The sequence below is a fragment of the Populus trichocarpa genome, chromosome 15 (genome assembly GCF_000002775.5).
Source record: "Populus trichocarpa isolate Nisqually-1 chromosome 15, P.trichocarpa_v4.1, whole genome shotgun sequence".
Taxonomy (NCBI): Eukaryota; Viridiplantae; Streptophyta; class Magnoliopsida; order Malpighiales; family Salicaceae; genus Populus; species Populus trichocarpa.
Genome location: NC_037299.2, coordinates 13,195,100 through 13,215,988, shown reverse-complemented (window position 1 = coordinate 13,215,988; position 20,889 = coordinate 13,195,100). Strand labels below are relative to the sequence as shown.

Here is a 20,889-nt window from a genome sequence, read left to right as displayed (position 1 = left end):
ATTTGCAGTTTTCAAATGAAACGGATGCTCTCGTGATCAAATAGAATGGCCAACTATTTTGCAGCTTTCAAATGGCCAGCTAAACTTTTTGATCAATGGCTGGCTTGGCTTGGTGTCATCCTGTGTGACTGAATAGGTTCCAGCAGGGTTTAATTAGGAGCTGGCCATATAAATTGATGGATTAAAATAAAATAAAAATTAGAACCTATTCACATTCGACACTAAACTAATTCTAAGGATACACTTAATTAAATCACTAATTATTAACATGTTTTGTACGATGAAGTGTTTTTGTCTTCTTAAATCACTAATTAAAGCTAAATATTAGGTTTATCATAATATTTTTCGATCTAGTTTTTACACATAAAAATTAAATACTTTCTAATTTAGTTCTAGGTAGTTCTTACATGTGAGTTTTGGATTTGGTAACATAATTAGCCTAATCATTACTATATATATATATATGATCTGGTTTAAACTCACAATTAACACAAGAAACCACGAGGATCACACACTCACCTGTAATCGAATGGCCAAATGCATTCACTCATGAGGTATTTGGACACAAGCCCTCCTGCTACATAGACATGCTGGCTCGTGTCTTGATAATCTATTGCCATTTTATAGGAAACAAGAGAGAGAGTGGGATTAATGCCCGTTGAAGTCAACTCAAGGCATAACATGGTGACGAATATTAGCCCGTAGCCCCGTACTATATACATCACTTGTTTAATTACTTCTTGATTCCACGACTATATATATATATATATATATGGAAGGAGACTATTTCATTTGGATTAATTAAGGCAATAATTGCAAGTACTTAGTTAGTGACCTTTCAACCAATATTATCTGGAATATTTATCTTACAAATTAAAAACATCTAGTCAGAAGATCACACTCAACTTGTTTTTTCGTTTTAAATAACGATGAATCCAATGTCTTACGCCTCAATTAATCATTTAAATTTTATTTTATAAGAAAAATAAAAAGTCAAACATTAAAATTAGAGATGTTAATTTCATCCATGCCTGATAACTATTGCTAGCCCGATCTAAATAGATAGTAAATTTTATAGATAATTTTGGATTGAGTAAAACTCTAAGACGATAATAAGTTGGGTTTCAGGTTGATTATAGATACTACCCAAGTCATCCTGAAACCTTAAACTTTTGATAAAATTATATTTAATTATATAGAGTAATACATAAAAAAAATAGAGTCGGGTTATGGATATTTGAAACTTCATTAAGTCAGATTCGTGTGTTTAAAATACATATCTATAGGCTTTTGAATTGGATATAAATAGTTATTTTATATTAGAGTTCTAATATAAATGGTACAAAACTTGATTCATGAAAATCCATGGTAATAAACACAACGAACACAAATTAGAATTTTCCTAACTTTTAGTACATTTTGCTAATATTCTTATCAAAAGAAGTATATCTAAAATTTCCGTACAAGCAATGAAGAATGACAAATTATTGTATTATTAAACATTAGTTTCTTTATTGTCAGTCTCTAAAAAAACCCATGTTCTTGTTTTCTTTCCTTTGTTGACATTAGAGATGAGTCCAGATAAATTCAATCAATATATATATATATATATATATATATATATATATATATATATAGAGAGAGAGAGAGAGAGAGAGAGAGAGAGAACCCTAGTGAAATTAACTATTTTTGGCTTCAAGCAAAAGTCGGCAATATTTTTTCCTAGTATATTATGCAACCATATATGCATAGAACATGCCATAATTACTATTTTAACATTTGAGATGAACAATAATGATGCAGACAAATTTATATATAAGGAGGCAACATGCACCGATAAGTGCAAGACAAAATCTTTCAATTAGCAACTACTAAGAAATATAGCTAGAGAACCATCATCATCAATGGCTACTTCAAATCCAAAGCTCTTACTCATTTCCATCTTCTTCATTATCCTTTCATTCTTAACACTTCAAGCTGAATCAGCAGTAAAAGAGGGATGTGTAGAAGAAACAAGCTCTTGCAATGACAAAGCTAAAGCTTTAACCCTAAAGATAATAGCCATAGTCTCTATCTTGGTTACTAGCATGATAGGTGTAAGTGCACCTCTTTTTACACGTTCAATCCCTGCTTTACACCCAGATCGAAGCCTTTTTGTGATTGTTAAAGCCTTTGCTGCTGGTATCATTCTTGCAACTGGGTTCATGCATGTGTTACCAGATTCTTTTGATATGTTATCTTCAAGTTGCTTGCCAGAAAATCCATGGCACAAGTTCCCTTTTACTGGGTTTTTAGCAATGTTATCTGCCATAGTGACACTAATGGTGGACTCATTGGCCACTAGTGTATATAGCAAGAAGTCTAACGTTGGAGTTAACCCTGAGAGCATTACTCATGGTGCTGAACAAGATCGAGAGATGGCTTCTAACGTTGGACATTTCCATGGCCATGGACACCATTATGAGGACAAACTTGCTGATGGTGCAAAACAATTGCTTCGGTACCGGGTTGTTGCCATGGTTAGATTTCATGACTTTGTTTATTCTTCAATCATATGCTTCTAAATTGAATACTAACAAGTAGGGAATCACAAAATTAACCCCTAAGGTATTAGTCAATTGGGTCCATGAAGTTTCAGACAATTTTCAATCGGTCCTTTATTTTTCATGTTTGCAATGTTTTTCCCTTCAAACTCTCTTCAAAATGGAACAATTTGGTTTCATAAATATGCAAATTAAATGGAAAGTATTAAGAGACAGGGATAGGAAGATGCAATTAGTAAACACTCGAAATGTTAAGGACCAATTTGATAAAAGTTTCTTGTTGGGAATAAAATTGAGGTTTTTCCTGATAAGTATAATGGGATGTGAAAAACCGTTCATATTTGTACTATTTCATTTCATCGTTTAAATTTTTTATCCTCTTCTTTCTTTATTTAACTTGATTTACATCCTTTTATTAATTTTTATTGATTTCTTATATCACATATAAACTATTCATTTCTAAAAATACATTTTAGACTGGATTATTAATGTTTGTACGTGTATAATATCATAAATAAATATTTATATATAAATTTTATTCCCCTGTAAAAACCCTCTTTAAATTGATATAGCTAAATACATTAATAAATAAATATGTAAATATTTTGAGACAAAAGGTTTTTTTTTCAAAATAAAAAGATTACCAAATTTCCACTTAGAATTCTAGATTTATTTTTGGACTCAAAATCTAGTTTTTTTTTATAAGCTCTTATAACTGCGACTCTAGATTTGCTCTTACACCTCCATGTAGGTGCTATTTATCGAAAAACTATAGCTAAAATTTATGTAGTGACAACTAAATGGTCGTCGTGATTATATATAGAGATGATCTCTAGGTCACACAATAGTAAATAAAAATCTCGAAGCTCACTCTTTCCATTAAGTTAGTGCAAATTAACAAATATATCCATAAGAGCCGGTCGATCAAGGGACGGAGCCAAGTTAAATTGTGAAATGTTTATATATATATATATATATATAAACATTTATTATAAAGTCAAGTGAGATCATGGGGAAAAAAGAGAGATCATGATTCGTATACATATTTTTAATGAAAATAAATTATTTTATTAATAACATGTTTCTTTTGTTTTAGCGTTAAAGTGATATTGTTGAATTAATTTGTATATAACAAATGGCTTCCGTAACTTTTCAATTGGTTAAAAATAGGGCCATTATTAATTTTAATGGCTGGAAAGGTAGGTCATAGTTTTTTATATTCATTATTTTTTTTTCTTTTTATTTTTTGTTTATCGGAAGGCTCATTAGACAGTGGACGGGGACGGTCATCTTCCATTACATAATAATTAAATAAATAAAAAACACACACACACAAACACACACATATGTAATAATACAGAAATTAATTCAAAATATATCAGAAAAAATACAATGTTTTCTAATAACTTGATCCTTTCTTTTCTTCTTAACTTCATAAGTTGCTATCATGAATTCTTAGCCATATTCTTAGCTATCATGGCTGGTTGCAGGTATTAGAATTGGGCATCATTGTGCATTCAGTAGTGATAGGCCTCTCTCTTGGAGCCTCAAGCAACACTTGTACAATTAAGGGCCTTGTAGCTGCTCTTTGCTTCCATCAAATGTTTGAAGGAATGGGTCTTGGTGGTTGCATTCTCCAGGTAATTTTTTTTTAAAAAAAACCCAATAAACATCTATAAACTCTTATAATTCACGTTCACAATCACAGTCAATGATATTTTATTGACATAACATATATTCTTTGTGTTAATTTAAATAGGCTGAGTACAAGCCTTTGAAGAAGGCAGTCATGGCATTTTTCTTCTCAGTAACAACTCCTTTCGGGATTGCACTTGGCATTGCACTGTCCAAAATGTACAAGGAAAACAGTCCTAGTGCTTTGATCACTGTTGGTTTGCTCAACGCATCATCTGCTGGACTCTTGATTTACATGGCATTGGTTGATCTCCTAGCTGCCGATTTTATGGGTCCAAAATTGCAGGGTAGCATTAAGCTCCAGGTTAAGTCTTTCATGGCTGTACTTCTGGGAGCTGGCGGCATGTCTCTAATGGCGAAATGGGCATGAAATGGTTCGTTAGTTTCTCGTGGAAGAATCTGTCAAGTCTCCCCTGTCATATTATTACTCCAAAATTGTGTTTCCTGTACGACTTTCCTTAAAAGTTGAGTATGTTTTTTTTTTTTTTCCTGTCATGTAATATTATACTGGCATGGACGCAGATAATGTCGTAGCAAAGGTCGCTGTGGCACTTGACGCCTGTATCAAAAGATAAGCCACAGATTACGAATTCTAAGGGTGAATAACAATAGTCATATAAACTTTAATAAGTCTGGGATGTCTTTGGCTTTAGAACTTTGTCCTTCAATTACTTTTTACAGTTCTTTCAAAATCTACTTTATACCCTAAAGTATATTTACTTTCATTTATAATCAAATTAAATTTATTTCTAAAGTAAAAATTCCAAATATTTTATTTTATTTATTTTTAATTAAAACAACTGTTCTCGTACATTGCAATAAAAAAATAAAGCTCTCTCTCTTGAAGGAAAAGATATGAAATGTATTTATAAATAATATGAAGAAATATTATTTCGATTTTATATAAAGTTTGATTCCTAATTGAAATAGTTACTTTTTCTACTTTCAATTATATAAAATAAATATTATTTTACTAAAATAAAAACTAAGAATGGAAAGCTGACTCATCGAGATTTAATATTTAGGAGATACAAATCCCATATATAAAATGCTTATTGTTAAAACGTTTCATAAAAAATATCAAACATTTAATTTAATTCAATAAATATTAATTTGGATTTATTAAGATTAAAAAAATTTATTAATATTAATGAAAAACATCAACATCTAGTTGAATAAACCTAATTAAAGGTAATTTTACAAAATAATTGAAGATTTTAGAGACTCGTGACCTGTTTGATCATCTCAGAGAATGGCGAACTTCCTACAGAAAAACACTATTATTGTATGGCACAAATTAATTCATCTTTGTGAAGGGTACGTATCAGAACCTCAATTAGGTTGGAAGTATTAATTAGTTCACTATATATAAGGAATAATATAGCTTTATTTTTTGGACAGTTCAAATTAATTCATCTTTGGACAGTTTGTTAGTTTTTTTTTTTCTGTCCAGGAATATTGACTCAATCAGTCATTCAGTTTCTATTATTTATCCAGTACCAGTTTGTAACTATAACACCTTTAAGCATGTTTATTTTATACGCTCGCGGCAGCACGCGGGTATGCTTTCTAGTATAGTTAAAACATGCGGGGAAAACATTATAGTTTTCCTCACATGTTACTGTTGATTGCTATAATGTTTTTTTTTTTTATTTTTTTTTATTTTTCTAAAATTATCTTTGTCGATTTTATTTTTTTAATATTAAGTTGGTTAAAAATTTAGTTTTGTAATTTTTTTTAAAACACTGTGAATTGCTATATTATTTTTTTATATATATTTTTTATGATTTTTTTAAAATTATTTTTTAATTTTATGTTTTTAATATTGAGTTGATTGAAAATTATAATTGTAATTTATTTTAACTGTTGAAAATAATTAATATAATGGATTCCTTGGATAGTGAATCCATGAATACTACGAGGTGAGTAGCTAGGGCAGAAGTGGCTATTATTTATTTAAACAGCGGCATCTGGAGATTTGTAAAGATTAAAAATTTAGAAATAAAAGTCTAGGAAAAAACAAGGAATGCCAGCAAACCAAACTATAAAGGCTGGCCCTTTTCTCGCATTTCTCTTGCTCCATTAACACCAACAATAACAGTACTACTCCTCATTGATTCTCTCTCTCCCCTTATCCCTTAATCTTTGTTTAATGTAAGCGAAGTAGGAAAAGAAAAGGCGGGTCTGTTATTTTTTTTTTTTTTCAGATTAGGGTTTTTTTTTACCTTTTAAACACAGTCGGATACACATAAATGGAATCATCAGATTAAATTCAATGACAGCCAGCATGGTATAGAAGCTTCATTTCCTGTCTTTTTAATTCATACCCTTTTTATTTCTTGTCTTTTTAATTCATACCCTTTTTATTTCTTGATTCTTTTATTGTTTTTTATGTTGGTTTTGTTGTATGGATATGTTCTTTTGTGTTTTTTTTTTAAGTAAGTGGAGAGATTCGGAGCCACAAGGGTTATGGGGTTGATTTTGATTGATGTTTGATGTGATAAATTTTCTATCTTTGCTGTTTCGGGTGGTTCTTTTTTTACTTTTTAAGGGTTGTGATTAGTAAAGTTTGAAGTTTTGGATTGATCTGTTAATTGCTGTTTTTTAGATTTTGATTTAGTAGTTGCAGGTTTGAGGTCACTGTTTGACATCCTTTTTTTTGTGTGTGTTTTTTAGGGGGAGTGGATGCTAAAGTTTGGATTTTTGGATCAATTCTTTGATGGTTTCACTCAAGTTTAGGGGAGATTGCATGTTGTCGATATGCAATTTACTTTGTGATTTGTAAAGAAATAGATGCTGATATAGGGAGTTTTTGGTTGCTTTGTTTCCGGGTTTTAATCAGAGTTTGATATAAATCACACCTTGAAGTCATAATATCTGTCGGCTTCTGCTGGATTTTGGAGTAAATAGTGTTGAAGATGGAGGGTCAAGTAGCTTTTAGTGATGGGTCTTCAGCGAGTTTAGTTAGGGGGGAAATGAAATTGGAGGAGGACGAGGAAGATTTTCGTAGTTGTTGTGAAGATGAAGAAGTGTGGAAAGAGATTGAAGATATAGTGAAGGAAGAGCCAAAGGAAGATCTTGATGAATTTTCAGTGAAGATGTTTTTCAAGGGGATGTCAGTTGCTGAGGATGGGGCCTCTGCTTCTGGGTTCTCTGGAATTGGTGTTGTCATGGAAAGGACTGAATATGTTCCTGTTATTCAGGTGCAAAAGAAGCTCGACTTCTATGTGGATGAATCTGTTGCTGACTATTTGGCTCTCATGGATGGTCTTGCTGAGGCCATGCAGAACAATATCCGCCGTGTGTATGCGTTCACTGACTCTGAACTGTTATATGATCAGGTGAGTCTTTCAATAGACATGATTTTTGCATCCTATTTCTACAATGTAGACAAAACTTACTATGATTGTGTAAAACCTGAATAAACATCTCTGTGATAGAAGTGTTGCCAAAGTGTTTTTTTTTTTTTTTGGTGAAATTACAGTGTGGTTTTGATAGTGTATTGCTGCATCAAAAGAAAGAAAACAATCTTTGTAGAAATAATTTATGGCCTCGCCATCATTATTATTGTATCTTCTCAAATCCATTTTGAAGAATTCACAATGCAAGACCAAGACATGTTTTAATTTTCCTTTTATGAATCTGGAGCTTCAAAGAATTTCTACTTTCAGTATTCTGAACAGTGGAAAGAATTTATTAGTTTGGAATCTCTATCATAGATTTAGTTCTGGACCAGCTATATTAATTATTCTATGATGTTCTTTGGCTACTGCAGCCACTCAAGTTCAGTGAAATAAATACTGGCGGTGATTCTGAATGTTATATGTTGTGCTAATTGTCTTCAGTCATTTTGATTTTTGCACCACTGATTTATTTCTCAAACAATAAGTGCTTCCCAATTATAGTAGGTGTCTCTCTTGGCCTTGATCTATGTAATAAAGATTTCACTGCCAATTCACCTTGTTTACACCATCTATTGCAGCCTTGATACCAATCTCGAGTCCAAATCCACCTACACTCTAGTGCGACAATATAGGAGCCATGTACCTAACGGCCAATCCTTTCTATCACTGATCACGCCCGAAGCACATCGAACTGGATATTCACTTCGTGCGTGATCAGGTTGCCTAACGTCAACTCCAGGTTCGGTTCATCTCAAGCATAGATCAGATAGCTGATTCATCCACCAAAGCACTCCCAACTGCACGGTTCTGCAATCTCTGAGACAATCTCAATGATCATGAGCTCCCATTGCAATTGAGAGGGTGGTATGGCACAACTGACTCTCAACAAACGGATAAACCTCAACAACCAGATAAAGAATCTTAACAAATAGATAAAGTTCAAGTTCAAAACAAACCTCAACAACCAGATAAAGAATCTTAACAAATAGATAAAGTTCAAGTTCAAAACAAACGAGAAGATGAAGATCACGGAAGCAAACCCAGAAAATAACAAACTCTTGTAAATTTAAATACTTTCAAATGTTTGTAACAGAGTTGATTTTATCCAAAAAAAAAAAACCCTATAAATAGAACAGCATGTGATCCTCCTAAACAAGTGAGGAAAACATTTCTACCACTTATATATTATTTCTTAACTCTTTATTACCAACTACTAAGAAATATAGCTAGAGAACCATCATCATCAATGGCTACTTCAAATCCAAAGCTCTCAATCATTTCCATCTTCTTCATTGTCCTTTCATTCTTAACACTTCAAGCTGAATCGGTAGTAAAAGAGGGATGTGTAGAAGAACAAGCTCTTGCAATGACAAAGCTAGAGCTTTAACCCTAAAGATAATAGCCATTGTCTCTATCTTGGTTACTAGCATGATAGGTGTAAGTGCACCTCTTTTTACACGTTCAATCCCTGCTTTACACCCAGATCGAAGCCTTTTGGTGATTGTTAAAGCCTTTGCTGCTGGTATCATTCTTGCAACTGGGTTCATGCATGTGTTACCAGATTCTTTTGATATGTTATCTTCAAGTTGTTTGCCAGAAAATCCATGGCACAAGTTCCCTTTTACTGGGTTTGTAGCAATGTTATCTGCCATACTGACACTAATGGTGGACTCATTGGCCACTAGTGTGTATAGCAAGAAGTCTACCGTTGGAGTTAACCCTGAGAGCATTACACATGGTGCTGAACCAGATGAAGAGATGGCTGTTGGATATTTCCATGGCCATGGCAACGGTCATGGACACCATTATGAGGCCAAACTTGCTGGTGGTGCAAAACAATTGCTTCGGTACCGGGTTGTTGCCATGGTTAGATTTCATGACTTTGTTTATTCTTCAATCATAGGAATCTAAACTGAATACTAACAAGTAGGGGATCACAAATTTAACCCCTAAGGTATTAGTCAATTGGGTCCATGAAGTTTCAGACAATTTTAGAAGAATTAGCATGTTTTCTAATAACTTCCTTTCTTTTCTTCTTAACTTCACAAGCTGCTGTAATGAATTCTTAGCCATTAATTTCCTTTTTTAATCCAGATTTCTTGTAATCAAGATTTTAATATTCGCACAGATTTCTTAGCTTAAACATATAAAAAAGAATATATTTCGTCAAAACTTTTATTATTTAACTATAGATTGTTGGAATTGACCCCGTTCACATACTGGCTAGGCAATTATTATAGGTTTTGAACTAATATATACAAGCATGGGTGGTTGCAGGTGTTAGAATTGGGCATCATTGTGCATTCAGTTGTGATAGGCCTCTCTCTTGGAGCCTCAAGCAACACTTGTACAATTAAGGGCCTTGTAGCTGCTCTTTGCTTCCATCAAATGTTTGAAGGAATGGGTCTTGGTGGTTGCATTCTCCAGGTAATTTATATAAAAAAAAAAACCCAACAAACATCTATAAACTCTTATAATTCACGTTCACAATCACAGTCAATGAAATTTTATTGACATAACATATATATTTTTTGTGTTAATTTAAATAGGCTGAGTACAAGCCTTTGAAGAAGGCAGTCATGGCATTTTTCTTCGCAGTAACAACTCCTTTCGGAATTGCAATTGGCATTGCACTGTCCAAAATGTACAAGGAAAACAGTCCTAATGCTTTGATCACTGTTGGTTTGCTCAACGCATCATCTGCTGGACTCTTGATTTACATGGCATTGGTTGATCTCCTAGCTGCCGACTTTATGGGTCCAAAATTGCAGGGTAGCATTAAGCTCCAGGTTAAGTCTTACATGGCTGTACTTTTGGGAGCTGGTGGCATGTCTCTAATGGCAAAATGGGCATGACATGGTTCGTTAGTTTCTCGTGGAAGAATCTGTCAAGTCTCCCATGTCATATTATTACTCCAAAATTGTGTCTCTTGTACGAGTTTCCTTCAAAGTTTAGTTTTTTTTTTTTTTCCTTATTGCAAGTTCAACGTTGTTTTTGTTTTATGAGAGTGTCGTTTCATAATTTCTTTTAATGAAAGTGAAGTTTCATAATTTTGATGTTTCAACAAAATGATATTTCATGTTAGTTTTCAGTCTTCGTTTTCTCATTTAGTTTTTTTTTTCCAGTTTGAAGATAAAAAAAAAATACTTTCGAATGAGTTTAAATCTCCATCTCGGATAATCTTAAAAACACCCCTCTATACGAGCTAGGTTCAAATATACATAAAGTGAATATATATATATATATATATATATATATAGCACAGCAAAGAAAATATTTGATACAGATTTCAGATTTGTAAGCAGCAAATGCAACGGCTGTAGATAGCATGGGCTTGCAAAACCAGCCTCATTGTGAGTTAGGCTAAACTCTAGAGGAAAGAAACTATGTGCTGGGCTAGCCTAACCCAGCCTATAGCTCCATGGCAATATTTTCTATGCATTCAATTAAAACAAATAAAAGAAAAAAACAATTGTCATCTACAAGAGAAAAAAGAAAGAGGGAACATGATTTGGTCCAATCATTGAACTCAGTTTTGGACTATTAGGGTTTCACATGGACTCAAATAAAGTTTGCTGGCCACCTTCATTAACAAATATAGGTGTGTGTTTTTTATTTTCATAGCAACCTCCATCAATCATCTATGTTTACCTTATCTCCATGTCCCAACCACACTACCAACCATACCCACCCTAGCCACCCAAAGAATATAAAGATTATTAGTAACACAAAGCTTTTTAATGAAACCGGCTATACAAGTTATGAATCGGACGGTTCAATTTCATTCAATCGGATTATTTTAATTCTATACATTAAAATGATATTATTTTAAAAAAAATTAATTAAGATTTTGATTTATTGAATCAAATCATTGATTCACGAATCAAACCAGATCAGCTTTGAGATGATTTTCTTGAACATCTAGCTTGGAATAAAGATGAATTTTACTAGGTCCTAGTTTTACCCGCTGTAGATTCGTTGAGGTTTTCAGTAATATAATAAATGCTTATAAGAAAAAAAGAGAGCAAATCCGAATAACACATCAACATCCTTCCACGGTCACAGCGTTTCAATGAGCTTTAGTAGTTGGATTACTATCATATTCTCACCAGCAATTATATTTTTAACCTACTCTTTGTCTGGATTGTCTTAAAGAAAAATATCAAAGGCATCTAACGCCTCTAATCAAGGAGTCAATGAGGCATCATGTCCCGTGGACTTGCACCATATCCTTATTTGAAAATAAGATTTAAAACTAAACCATACATTTTTTATGTGGAAAGAGCACAGGGTTTCTCGACGAATTTGCATGAGAGTCTATGAGCACAGAGCTGACGCAAAGTATTAGCTCATAAAATTTCTAAGCTAAGACTTCTCCCTTGCCCTACCACTAGCACGACGATCTGAGCTTCATATTTTTAATGCTAGCTTAAGTAGTTCATAAATTCTTTAATTTATCATCGGTTTTAAAAATATTTTTCTTGCATCAATCTGCAGATGCATTCAAGAAATTATTTTCCCAGATGCTTTTCTCGATATTCAAATTCACAGAAACAGATAATCAAACATTCTTGTAACATGTAGCCAAACTTGGATCTACAAATATATATGAAGCTTGATGCTTTGCTTTACAAATAAAAAGCACGAACAAAGGGGAGTTAAAAGTATGAAGGAATCGTCTTTTGATAAGAATGAAGGAATCATTTTAAATTTACTTTCAGATTGAAGTCATTCTCAGCAAAATAAAATAAATGCAAGTCAATTATCTCTGAGTTTCCGCGAAAGTAAATTAATTGAGGACTATAAATCCAATCCTCTTTGTTGACAAATTTTGAAAAAACAAATTCGAAACAATAAATTTTGTTGAATTAATGATCATCAAGCACCGAATTGTTGATGGTGATTGAGTTTCGATCATGGTTCTAGCATTTAATGAATTGTAGGGTTTGGTATGGTTGTTTTTTAAATTGTTTTTTTTAATATATTAAAAACAAAAAAGCTCTTGATAATATGTAGGTACATTAAAAATAAAAAAATTATTCTTTAAAATTATTCTTTAAATTAAAATATAATAAAATTATATTTTAATTTTTTTTAGTTTTAATACAATATATTAGAATGATTTAAAAATATTCTAATGATAAAAAAAATAATTTAACAAAAAAACAAAAACAGTCTGATACCGAATAGAAAAGGTAGTGGGTAATCATTATTGTCTCATTTTTCAACACTTTAGTGGGAGCATTGCTACAGTCCTCTGTTTATTTTTTTATAAAGAGATGTTCGGGAGTTGAAAAGGTCAAAAACGAAAGCCACATTTTCCCTCGTTGAACAGGCGAAGAACACCCATGTGCGCTTCCCTTCACAGTCCAATCTCTCTGGCTCAAGAATCTTTCATTTTATTTTTATTTAATCTTTTTAACTTCATCTTGAAACGTTTGTATTGGTTATTGAGATTTGAGAAATCAGAATAATATCCAACGAGACCAGATATCTGGATAACCACATTAAAGCTACCGACATTCATGAATTCTTTAGTGAGAGATCATAAACAACAATATATATATATACAACTTGTTAACAATGTTATTAAACCTAATCCATTTAGCAGATTGATATAAAACTAGCAGCGGAAATTTACTCAAATTCAAGAAACTTAGATGAATCAACTTATAATTTGATATCAATCCAGTTAAAACTCAGTTATGTTAATTAATCCAAATTAACCTGTTATATATAAAGAGTTGTAAACACAAGTTGAGAAGAGAATAAAATAGAGAATATGTCAATGGGGTCAAATCTCGATAGGTTGGTGGAAACTTAACGATTCCGAGTGTCGAATTCTTTGCATGGTGGCATGAGATTCGTTGGTTGTTCTTATTTTTATAGTTTCCTTCAAATCAGCTGATAGCATCAGTGGTTTTATACCTGATCCTTCTCTAAGTTCTTTGATGGTCCAGGCTTTAATTTATTGTGAAAAATTGGTTGCGTTCTTCCTCAGCACCAATTGGCCTCTGCCTTGCTTTTGTAGATAATGTTTTTTAGCCATGATTGATTGATACTTTTGCTGTTTATGTTCTTAGAATCTGCAACAAAGTTGACATGACCTTGGATGATTGATAAGTGGTGAATCAGAAGGCTAATATATAGTTCTCAAAATGATTTAATTGTTTATTACAGTATGTCATGAAAAACTGGATCTGCAGCTAGCTACTCTACTGGGTTTTGCTGCTGCACAATTGAATTTCTTGGTTGCTGACTTGCTGCACTGCTGGGTTCAGCTGGATTTTCCAATTGTTGGTTATACAAGCCATTCCGAAGATGTTGTTGAGCAGCAAAGCACTGTTCAACTCGTTTTTAAAGTTATTATTTACATCAAATTGATTTTTTTAAAATATTTTTTTTATCGTTTTAATATATAAATATAAAAAAACATTAAAAATAACATAATTTTAATATTTTTTTAATTAAAAAATGTTTTTTTAAAAAATATTTACTTCACGTTACCAAACGCGTCATTAAAACTGTAGCTATTGTTACTTTGTGATTGTTAAATATTTTATTTAAATTAATTTAAAGCCACGACAGTGTAATTTCTATTTGTCCTGCAAAGTCTACGATGTGTTTGAACTTTGAAAAGCTCTTGAATACTTTGATTGTTTATTTTGTCGTGGTATACCATAATTATAATTATAAAATTCAATCTGAATTGAGTTTTATTTTAAATTATTTTTTATTAAAATAGGATTATTTTATTTTTAAAAAAAATTATAAACCCTACCACCTTTTGATCCTAGTTGTCTTACTTTATAACAGTAATCAGAACGTAGAGGAGGAGAGCTAGTCTCTTCTTTTCATTTTATCCAAAATCAAGTAAAAAAATTATAGGCCTGCAAGAATGCTCCTGTGGGCTTAAGAATTTTATAGCTCAGTATAATTATATCTGTTTAGAATTTAACCGATCCGAGATAATCGACTTGATGAATTATCTTGATTCATGGATTTAAATCGGTCTATAATTTTGAAAAACTTTATATTCAGGTCAGATAATTGTATTTTTCACCCTAATAAAAAGAAAAAAGAAAAAAAAATCTTCCCTAACTGTTGAAAATAATTAATATAATGGATTCCTTGGACAGCGAATCCATGAATGGTACGAGGTGAGTAGCTAAGGCAGAAGTGGCTATTATTTATTTAAACAGTGGAATCTGGAGATTTGTAAAAATTAAAAATTTAGAAATAAAAGTCTAGGAAAAAACAAAGAATGCCAGCAAACCAAACAATAAAGACTGGCCCTTTCCTTGCTTTTCTCTTACTCCATTAACACCAACAATAACAGTACTCCTCCTCATTGATTCTCTCTCTCCCCTATCCCTTAATCTTTGCTTAATGTAAGCGAAGTAGGAAAAGAAAAGGCGGGGTCTGTTATTTATTTTTTGTCAGATTAGGGTTTTTTTACCTCTTAAACACAGTCAGACACACATAAATGGAATCATCAGATTAAATTCTATGACAGCCAACATGGTATGGAAGCTTCATTTCTTGTCTTTTTAATTAATACCCTTTTTTATTTCTTGATTCTTTTAATGTTTTTTTATGTTGGTTTTGTTGTATGGATATGTTCTTTTGTTCTTTCAAGTAAGTGGAGAGATTGTGAGCCCCAAGGGTTATTGGGTTGATTTTGATTGATGTTTGATGTGATAAATTTTCTATCTTTGCTGTTTTGGGTGGTTCTTTTTTTACTTTTTAAGGGTTGTGATTAGTAAAGTTTGAAGTTTTGGATTGATCTGTTAATTGCTGTTTTTTAGATTTTGATTTAGTAGTTGCAGGTTTGAGGTCACTGTTTGACATCCTTGTTTTTTTGTGTGTGTTTTTTAGGGGGAGTGGATGCTAAAGTTTGGATTTTTGGATCAATTCTTTGATGGTTTCACTCAAGTTTAGGGGAGATTGCATGTTGTTGATATGCAATTTACTTTGTGATTTGTAAAGAAATAGATGCTGATATAGGGAGTTTTTGGTTGCTTTGTTTCCGGGTTTTAATCAGAGTTTGATATAAATCACACCTTGAAGTCATAATATCTGTCGGCTTCTGCTGGATTTTGGAGAAAATAGTGTTGAAGATGGAGGGTCAAGTAGCTTTTAGTGATGGGTCTTCAGCGAGTTTAGTTAGGGGGGAAATGAAATTGGAGGAGGACGAGGAAGATTTTCGTAGTTGTTGTGAAGATGAAGAAGTGTGGAAAGAGATTGAAGATATAGTGAAGGAAGAGCCGAAGGAAGATCTTGATGAATTTTCAGTGAAGATGTTTTTCAAGGGGATGTCAGTTGCTGAGGATGGGGGCTCTGCTTCTGGGTTCTCTGGAATTGGTGTTGTCATGGAAAGGACTGAATATGTTCCTGTTATTCAGGTGCAAAAGAAGCTCGACTTCTATGTGGATGAATCTGTTGCTGACTATTTGGCTCTCATGGATGGTCTTGCTGAGGCCATGCAGAACAATATCCGCCGTGTGTATGCGTTCACTGACTCTGAACTGTTATATGATCAGGTGAGTCTTTCATTAGACATGATTTTTGCATCCTATTTCTACAATGTAGACAAAACTTACTATGATTGTGTAAAACCTGAATAAACATCTCTGTGATAGAAGTGTTGCCAAAGTGTTTTTTTTTTTTTGTGAAATTACAGTGTGGTTTTGATAGTGTATTGCTGCATCAAAAGAAAGAAAACAATCTTTGTAGAAATAATTTATGGCCTCGCCATCATTATTATTGTATCTTCTCAAATCCATTTTGAAGAATTCACAATGCAAGACCAAGACATGTTTTAATTTTCCTTTTATGAATCTGGAGCTTCAAAGAATTTCTACTTTCAGTATTCTGAACAGTGGAAAGAATTTATTATTTTGGAATCTCTATCATAGATTTAGTTCTGGACCAGCTATATTAATTATTCTATGATGTTCTTTGGCTACTGCAGCCACTCAAGTTCAGTGAAATAAATACTGGCGGTGATTCTGAATGCTATCTGTTGTGCTAATTGTCTTCAGTCATTTTGATTTTTGCATCACTGATTTATTTCTCAAACAATAAGTGCTTCCCAATTATAGTAGTCGTCTCTCTTAGCTTTAATCTATGTAATAAAGATTTCACTGCCAATTCACCTTGTTTACACCATCTATTGCAACCTTGATACCAAATATTTTGTCCTGTGCATGCTTCCCATGTGGCTTTAGTTTATGTTAACTTTTGACAGATAACAAACGAGGAGAAACTTGAGGTTCCACTTCTGATAGCTCTGAGGCAAAGGATACTTGAACATGCCAGCAACCTGGAAGCTTTTGTTTTGAAACTCAGTCCCTGCTGTGATCTTGAGAGGCCATTACACTTAGCACAGGTAGCAGTTGGGGTCGTTTCTTTTCCATCCAATGGGAGCAAATCCCATGATAACTGCTCTATCTGTTGTGAGGATAAGATGTCGCCAATGATGATAACAATGAAATGTTCCCACAAATTCTGCTCACATTGTATGAAGACCTATGTTGATGGAAAAGTACAGTCATCTCAAGTGCCAATCATATGCCCACAGTTGGGATGCAAATATTGCATTTCCATCAATGAATGCAGATCATTTCTTCCTCTCACTTCATATGAATCTCTGGAAAATGCCCTGGCTGAAGCTGATATTCACCATTCTGATAGAATCTACTGTCCCTATCCTAATTGTTCTGTCCTGCTTGATCATCGAGAATGTTTGTCAGCTAGGGTGAGTTCATCAAGTGAGTCTGATAATACCTGTATTGAGTGCCCTGTATGTCGAAGGTTTATCTGTGTGGAATGTGGTGTTCCTTGGCATTCTTCCATGAGGTGTGAAGAGTACCAGAACCTTCCATTAGAAGAGAGGGATGCTGCAGACATTACCTTGCATCTTCTGGCACAAAATAAAAGATGGAGGCGTTGTCAACAGTGCCGCAGGATGATTGAGCTCTCTCAAGGTTGCTCCCATATGACCTGTTGGTAAGTTACATAGGCACCTTTTGGGTTTCTTTCTACCTTCTGTTTTATTAGATCGTGTGTGGTGTGGTGCTGGCTTGAAGTAGATAGCATGGTTGCAAAATCATCTGGTAACTCAATGTTTCATTCTTGGAAACTGAGTAAGAAATGGAACTGGGATGCTGGTAATTTATTAATTAAGATGGATTTGTTGTGATCTTGATAATTTGATGCCTTTTCATGTACTAACTATCTAATGAAAAATCCAAGCCATCATACCTTTTCTGTTGTCTCTACTAAATCATTTTGCAGAAATAATACTACTGGAGAGGACTTAAGTAATGGGAAAAGCTATTAATTTAGTTGATCCAGGTTACTTGGGAATTTTTCTTTTTGGATGAATGAAATTTGGCAGTTGATGAGGACCTTCAACAGCTCATAATATTGACTGGTATTGACACTGCAGAGCAAGTGGAAATGTTCAAATCCTTTTTTTCTGTTCTGGCTTTGGAAAAGTTAAATGCCTTGCCTAGATGATCATCCATATGGAGACTGCTTTGAGGAGATACTATCGGTTCAGTTTATGTTTAGTCTTGCATTTACAGTTGAGATCAATAAAAGCTAACTTACTATTAAGCTTTGGTCATATCTATGGCATTCTTGACTTTAGATCATGTAAGATTGGTTTGCCTGAATCCTTTGCCTGTGCAGGTTAACAATCGCTTACATTTTACATATTAAATTGGTAATAAAGAGGTTGCATTTGCTTCCTTTACTCTGGTTTTTGATGTTCTTAACCCCAAAGCTGCTTTCTTTTCCTAGGTGTGGGCATGAGTTCTGTTATTCTTGTGGTGCTGAATATAGGAATGGGCAACAGACCTGTCAATGTGCCTTCTGGGACGAAGAAAATTCCGAAGATTTGGTCACCCAGTCAGCTCAAGAATCAGAACAATGGGCGTGGGAGACTTATAACTCACTGCCCATGCTTATGGATGCTTACTCAGAACAAGAGAGGTCACAGCTGGCACTAATTCAAAGGTTCCTTGCTGGGGGTTTCAGTCTGAGTGACCACCATCCATACCAATCTCCGCCCAGCTGTACAGACTCATATGTAGATGCCATGAAGGATCTTCATCAGCTTCCTTGGCTTGAGAGGTTTGTCTCTGTAATAAGCGACAACTACTACGAAGACTATATCCAATGAAAGCTAATATAGGAGTGCTAATAAACTAGGAAAAAAGTTGCATATCTTCTCAACCTTAAGGGAGGTAAAAGAGCATCTCACTCTATTTACTCCATTTGCGTCTACACGGGAATTGCAGAAATTGGGACTTCTCTTTCCTTCATAGCCTTTTCATCATCTCTGCCGGACTATATGTGATCTTTAAGGTCCATAAGATGGAAGCAGAATGAATGCTTGAGAAGCATTCTTCTTGAAAGAAACAGAAAATAGATAAAACATTATTACATAGTAAATTGAAAGAAAATTAAACAAAGTTTTCCTTTTTTTCTCTACTGTGAATTGTTGTAATGAAGGAAAGCTTTCACTTTTAGTGCTTGGAAGTTAATGAAACAATTAGTTAAATCGAGCTTGTTAAACCATGCAAAGCAATATGCCACTGTTTGTTGCATCAATCAACACTGTTTTCTTCTTTTGCAGTTATTCCTTAGAATTTTGATATGAAATCATTAGGTTCTTGTTCCCATCTTGGGTAGGGTTAGGACAGTAGATTTTCTTTGGATCAGAAACAAGTTGCTTACGGTAAGCTTTAAGCCTCTAAAGTGGTCATGGATATGACCTTGTAAGATGGCAAGTGATGGGGAGGCTGTCATTTTATTCCTTTCTGTGAAAACTCTTTGTGATCTCTCAAGTCATTTTGCATTTGTGTAGCCACATTAGCATCCCAGAGATTTACCTAACATCATAGCTTGGTGTGAGGTGGGATTAGTAAATGCCATGCACGGAATTGTATGTAGGTTTTTTGGCAGGATAGGAGTATCATGATTTTTTTTTTTCAAATATGAATTAGAATCAGCATTTATATATCATAGCAACTTCAATCTTAACTATGATAGGAAGATCCTATCTTATGCTGCATCTTGTTATTCAGAAGAAAATGTTTTCCTGCAGTAGTTATAACTGTAGCAAGAAAAACTGATTTTTCTTTAAAAAAAAAATAGCAATTTCATCTTGAATATTGAAGTGGGAATTGCTATAACATGATTCACTGGCCTCATCTCAAGTTTCTAATAAATCCTGGCACTGTGGTGAGGACCACCACAATGGATAGTAGCATGAGCAAGTTATTTCTGATTCAAGACACCACCCAACGAAACCTCACGCTTCAACCTCCTGAGTGAAAGGTCCAACCCAACAAGGAATCCCAACTGGGTTTTCTTCAAGAAAAAAAAAAGGCGATTTTACAAGAAATCAAGTATATTGCAAGCTGAAGCATGAAATTTATCCAGCAAAAAAGAAGCAGCAATTCATGAAAATATAAAATACAAGTAGACTGGACAATAACACAACCTAAGATTGTTAACAATTAGAAATAAACAGAAACTAGAATCCCAATATTTACTTCAGCGAGAAGGATATTGCCCTCAACATGGGACAGCAGGCATCTCTATATCAAAATGGAGTTGCACATAACTAGAGAAAATAACAGCCACCAATACCAATTCCAGAAAGCGGATATCAAAAGCCCTAAACAAGATGATGTTGAGAAAAGTAAAAATCAGCACTGCAAGGCTTCACTGAATGTTAATATGAATTACTCACGAATGATATTGAGCAAGGTCCATTAGTACATGCTTAAAATAACATTGTTTTGGTTAAAAAAAACTCGGGTTTTTTCATTAAACACATAGGGTTAATAGTAACAATTTTGAAATAATTTTTTATTTTTTCAAATTATAGAAGATATAAGAATATGTTCCCTCTATCTTCATTGTCCTAGAGATTCTAGATGGAGTGAGATTGTTTTAATTTTTAGAATAAAGTCAATGGCAAGAAACATATTCATTCAAAAAAATAATCAAGGTTGCTATCACATTATCGTCCATGATAAACCCTTGAACAAAGAAAGTTCATCAATCATCTAAAAACCAAGACAGCGGACCAACAAAAATTCCTTTGCTGGCTGGACATCATTGGACCCACAAGGGAATTTTATTCCTTGATTGTTTCAGAGGAAATGGAGGAAGGTGACCCCTTTAACCTTTTCCTTTCTGTATCGCCCTTGAATCCCGGAGGCAAA

General features: G+C 33.5%; 2 protein-coding genes and 1 pseudogene across 5 annotated transcripts; all 3 read left to right on the top strand.

Moving 5' to 3' along the window:
* The first annotated feature begins 1,828 nt into the window (after positions 1 to 1,828).
* Positions 1,829 to 4,868, top strand: LOC7457632 (fe(2+) transport protein 1). The gene is made up of 3 exons (XM_024586465.2): positions 1,829 to 2,519; positions 4,034 to 4,183; positions 4,303 to 4,868. The coding sequence occupies exons 1-3, from the start codon at positions 1,905 to 1,907 to the stop codon at positions 4,606 to 4,608; spliced, it is 1,071 nt and encodes a 356-aa protein (XP_024442233.1). The 5' UTR covers positions 1,829 to 1,904; the 3' UTR covers positions 4,609 to 4,868.
* A 1,437-nt stretch (positions 4,869 to 6,305) lies between these two features.
* Positions 6,306 to 19,214, top strand: LOC7481780 (E3 ubiquitin-protein ligase RSL1). 4 transcript variants are annotated; one of them, XM_052447676.1, is made up of 5 exons: positions 6,307 to 6,528; positions 6,915 to 7,099; positions 15,706 to 16,185; positions 16,893 to 17,653; positions 18,452 to 19,214. In XM_052447676.1, the coding sequence occupies exons 3-5, from the start codon at positions 15,763 to 15,765 to the stop codon at positions 18,831 to 18,833; spliced, it is 1,566 nt and encodes a 521-aa protein (XP_052303636.1). In that variant the 5' UTR covers positions 6,307 to 6,528; positions 6,915 to 7,099; positions 15,706 to 15,762; the 3' UTR covers positions 18,834 to 19,214. The 4 variants fall into 4 exon arrangements, with proteins under 4 accessions (XP_052303634.1, XP_052303636.1, XP_052303635.1 ...); XM_052447674.1 differs by lacking the exon at positions 15,706 to 16,185 and having other exon boundaries at positions 6,306 to 6,528; positions 6,915 to 7,579; XM_052447675.1 differs by lacking the exon at positions 6,915 to 7,099 and having other exon boundaries at positions 6,308 to 6,528; positions 15,521 to 16,185.
* LOC7457630 (fe(2+) transport protein 1-like) lies at positions 8,824 to 10,692 on the top strand (annotated as a pseudogene).
* Positions 19,215 to 20,889: the final 1,675 nt, after the last annotated feature.

Coding starts and splice junctions, on each gene's coding strand:
- LOC7481780 (XM_052447674.1), top strand. CDS start 7,157: ATGGAGGGTCAAGTAGCTTTTAGTGATGGGTCTTCAGCGAGTTTAGTT. Junction 7,580..16,892: donor CTGAACTGTTATATGATCAG/GTGAGTCTTTCA, acceptor AACTTTTGACAG/ATAACAAACGAGGAGAAACT. Junction 17,654..18,451: donor TGCTCCCATATGACCTGTTG/GTAAGTTACATA, acceptor TTCTTTTCCTAG/GTGTGGGCATGAGTTCTGTT.
- LOC7457632 (XM_024586465.2), top strand. CDS start 1,905: ATGGCTACTTCAAATCCAAAGCTCTTACTCATTTCCATCTTCTTCATT. Junction 2,520..4,033: donor GGTACCGGGTTGTTGCCATG/GTTAGATTTCAT, acceptor GGCTGGTTGCAG/GTATTAGAATTGGGCATCAT. Junction 4,184..4,302: donor TTGGTGGTTGCATTCTCCAG/GTAATTTTTTTT, acceptor TAATTTAAATAG/GCTGAGTACAAGCCTTTGAA.